The sequence below is a fragment of the Haliaeetus leucocephalus genome, unplaced genomic scaffold (genome assembly GCF_000737465.1).
Source record: "Haliaeetus leucocephalus isolate CR32 unplaced genomic scaffold, Haliaeetus_leucocephalus-4.0 Scaffold536, whole genome shotgun sequence".
NCBI classification, from domain to species: domain Eukaryota; kingdom Metazoa; phylum Chordata; class Aves; order Accipitriformes; family Accipitridae; genus Haliaeetus; species Haliaeetus leucocephalus.
In genome coordinates this window covers 7,115,611-7,119,511 of record NW_010972972.1, presented here as the reverse complement: position 1 = coordinate 7,119,511, position 3,901 = coordinate 7,115,611, and the positions used below count along the sequence as shown (strand labels likewise).

The following is a 3,901-nucleotide window of genomic DNA, read 5'->3' as shown; positions in this document are numbered from 1 at the left end:
CTTGCTGCCAAATTCCCTGGCACTGCTCACCCCGTGGCCCCCAAAACCCCCAGCCCTAAAGTTCTTCCTTGCCCCCAGCTCAGTGGCATGGGGGGGACCACCATGATGCCGGAGCACCAGCAGTGCTGTGGGGAGCCCCATAGCTGCCCCCACCCCTGGGGTGCACCGGGACTCCCCCCGAAAGCATGCCGAAGCGATGGCTCTGCCCAGGCATGCCGGCTGGGCCAGGGGCTGCTGCCCCACCCCCCCATTTGCACCCCTGTGGTCCCACAGCACCCGTGGGTGGGTGGTGCCGGTGGGAGCCATCGGCAGGGGCTGCCCCCAGCTCCGGGTCCGTCCTGTCGGCACAGGGTCCGGGAGAGGGTGGGGGGTCCCGTGGCCCCCTCGGAGAGCAGCCTTGGGTGCTGGCAGCTGGGCAGGGCTGGGGGGGGTTCCCCGGTCCATCTCCCTGCCGGCAGCCGTTTGCCGGAGCATCATCGCTGGGTCCACAGTGGGAGCATCGGCGCGGTGGGCAGGGGCCGGCGGTGGGGGGCTGGGGGGGTTTCGGGGCAGCCGGATCCAGTGACCGGCACATCAGAAGAGGTTTGTCTTGAGGGCGTTGGGCTTCCGATGGAAGGAGGAGAGAACGCCGGAGAAAGGTCCCGGCACGGCTTCGGCGGGCTGCCAGGCCTTCAGCAGGTCGGTGGCATTGGCGGTGCCGCTGCTGGTGCTCACGCCGGGCCAGATGGGCGCCTTGAGGGGCTGGGGGGGATGGCCGGGTCCCATGGGTGGCCCCGCACCGGGGCTGGGGCTCAGGCTGCTGCCGGGGCTGCCGAGGCTGCCAGCGGCGGGCAGGGATGCCGTGCTGTCCGGCGTCGGGCTGCAGTTGGACTCCTTGGACTCGTCGTCCTCTGAGGAAGAGCGTGGCTCTGACTTCTTGCCGGTGGTGCCGGCGGTGGCACCGGCACCCTTGGCGTTGGCCGCCCGTTCCTGCTTGCGGAATTTGGCTCGGCGGTTCTGGAACCAGACCTGGAGGGGATGGGAGGACCCCGTGCTGCCATCCGTGGGGGTTTGGGGAACCCATGGGGCGCAGATGGCTCCGCAGCCCCCCCATGCCAGGGTGCTCTCCCCGGGGTGCCCCTTGCAACACCCCCATTCCCACGGGTGAAACATTTTCCACTGCACCAGGGAGGGATCAATACGTCTAAAACCAGCTACAGGCTTTGTGGCGCTGATGCTGGGCGCTGGCACTGCTGCGGTGCTGCGGCACAAGCACCGGCGATGCCGGGAGGCTCTGCAGGGGCTCCTGGGCAGACAGTGAGGGGCACTGCCGGGGCCCACGCTGCCCCCCTGCCTGCACCTTGCGGGGTCAGAGCCCCCCCCCATGCAGCCTGTGCCCCCCCAGGGTCTGCAGCGCGCACCTTCCCCACGGTGCTGACAGCAGCATCGGCCCCGCTCACCATCCCCACCTGGGAGGGAGGTGACCCCAAAGGTGGGACCCCCCTCCCCGGCAAGGACTCGGTAGCACACGGTCCCACAAGGTGCTGGCAGGATGGGGGGGGTCCATGGGCACCACCACCTCATCGCCAGCGGTTTTCCCCCAGGACCCTGTCCATCACATCCCATTCCAAACCACAGCAGAGCTCTGTCCCCACAGCCGCTGGGGATGTCAGCAGCCTCGCCTGGAAATGGCCGGACCTGGAAACACTGCCCGGTCCCCTACCCTTAGGGACCAGGACCCCCCAGCACTGAGGGACTGCAGCATCCATCCTGCCTGCAGGATGCTGAAGGCCAAGGGCAGGTTGTGCCACTGCTGCGGAGGGGCGGCTGCCGGGGCCGAGCCGTGCCATTCCGGTCAGCGACAGCCGCCAGCCCGGCCGTATCTCCTGGCTGCTCCATGGCACTGCGGAATGGTCTGGGGGGACGGGGGGAGCAGGGTCCCATGGGACCCTTCACCCACAGAGCATCCCTAGTGCTCGGTGCAAGGACATGCTGGGGGGTGGCCCAGGGACCAAGACGTTCCCTGGGGTGTCAGGGACACGGGCACTGGCTCTGCCATGCCAGCGTCTCCCACTGCTGCCCCCGATCGTGGTGCTGCCGGAGACGGATCTCACTGCTGGGACCCATTGGGCAGCCCGGGAACCCCTGGCCAAGGGGGGCCAGGGTTGGGGTGCAGCAGGACCCACTGAGGACACCCAGGTTGATCCCTCCTGAGCTGTCCCCATGTCACTGAGCTGTGGGTTACCACGGCTTGGGGTGCAGCGGGCACACGGTGTTGCCCCCCAAGAACAACCCCGGAGTGTCTCGCACCATTCCTCAGGCTGTGCCTGCAGTGCCGGTCCCACCTGGCCCCTCTCATCCCTGCCTGGCCCCCAATAACTCAGCGCAGTCCTGTCCGCCCCCCCCCAGCACCCACCGAGCACCTGCCCTGCACCCGTGGAAACGGGGGAACCTTGTTTTTCCCCTATGTGCTGACAAAGCGACTCCCTCCACGGTGCCTGAGCCCATGCTGGGGGGGGGGGGCAGGAGCTGCCCCAAACCACCCCATTTTCACGCAAAACCAGAGGGGAGCCGGAGCTGAGGCTGGAGGGGGACATCCCTCCCAAACCCCCACACACTCCATAGCTGGGCTGGGGGCCACTGGATGGGTCCCCTCCTGCTGTGGGATGTCACCCTCCCCATTGACCACCCCCCCAGCATTGTCCCCCTCTCTGGAGGGGTCACACTGGCTGTGTCCCTCCCAGGGACATTGTCCGGCTGGGACCCTCTCCCTGCCGTGAGTCCTGGTGCCCTGTGAGGACCGCGGTGCCATTGAAGGGGGGGAGCTGCACGGACAAAGGGGGGGAGCTGCACGGACAAAGGGGGGGTCTGCATCACCGCAGGGCCGATCTCCATCCCCCATGGCCTTTACCAAATCCACCCGACCTCAATGCGTTTGGGACTGTAACAAGTCACTGCTGAGGAGTGCCAGCGCAGTGATGTGGCATGAGCCAAACCTCCCCACCTCTGCCGGCAGCGGGGCTGGGCTCCGGGGGGGTTCCTCTGAGCCCCCCGGCAGAGCAGGGCTATGCCGCATCCCGTCCCCTTGCCGCTGCAGTGACAAAGCCAGGTCCCAGCCCCGCTCCCTGTCCTCCGTCCCAGCAGATCGCTGGGGACCGACCTGGTGGAAACGCTCCAGTCCCGGCCAGGGCACCCGGCACCAGAAAAACACAGATGCGTTCGATTCGTGGGGGGTGGGTCCCCAAGTTGGGACCCTGTGATGAGTCCCCATCGCTTCCCCAACACGACCCCAACACGAGCAGCAGAATCCCAAAGTCGGGGTGCAGCCGCCTGGACCCCGGCTCTCTGGTGGGACCACAGACCCCCCCATCCCCAGGCCCCTCACCTGCACCCGGGCTTCGGTGAGGTCGATTTTGAGGGCCAACTCCTCACGAGTGTAGATGTCGGGGTAGTGCGTCTCGGCGAAGACCCTCTCCAGCTCCTTCAGCTGGGAGCTGGTGAACGTCGTCCGGATCCGCCGCTGCTTCCGCTTCTCGTTGATCCCCGACGGGTCCGAGAAGAATTTGTAGGGCACTGGGGAGGGAGAGGAGGGGGTGAGAGGGGCTGGAACGGCGGGCAAGGCCGGCAGGGACACAGTGGGCAGGGGAACACGGGTTCACTGGGCAGGACACACCGGGTGGGATGCAGGGAGCTGGGATGGACCAGGCAGGGATGCACCGAGCAGGGATGTAGCAGGCAGGGATGGACCGGGCAGGGATGCAGCGGGCAGGGATGGACCGGGCAGGGATGCAGCGAGCAGGGATGCAGTGGACAGGGTGGGCAGGACACGGCGGGCAGGGCGGCCGCGGAGCTCGGGCGCTGCCTCCCCGCGCCCCCCGGTCCCGTTCGTTCGTTGCCGCCGCCCCCTCAGCGGGGTCCCCGG

General features: G+C 68.1%; 1 protein-coding gene across 1 annotated transcript in view; it reads right to left on the bottom strand.

The window, feature by feature from the left end:
- Window positions 1–573: 573 nt before the first annotated feature.
- The window catches only part of PHOX2A (paired-like homeobox 2a), a 7,120-nt gene continuing 3,792 nt past the window's right edge, over window positions 574–3,901 (bottom strand). The window contains exons 2-3 of the mRNA XM_010576767.1: window positions 3,365–3,552; window positions 574–1,008 (exon numbers count right to left, since the gene is read on the bottom strand). Coding sequence (XP_010575069.1) covers window positions 574–1,008; window positions 3,365–3,552 — 623 coding nt within the window. The remainder of the gene's footprint in view (window positions 1,009–3,364; window positions 3,553–3,901) is intronic.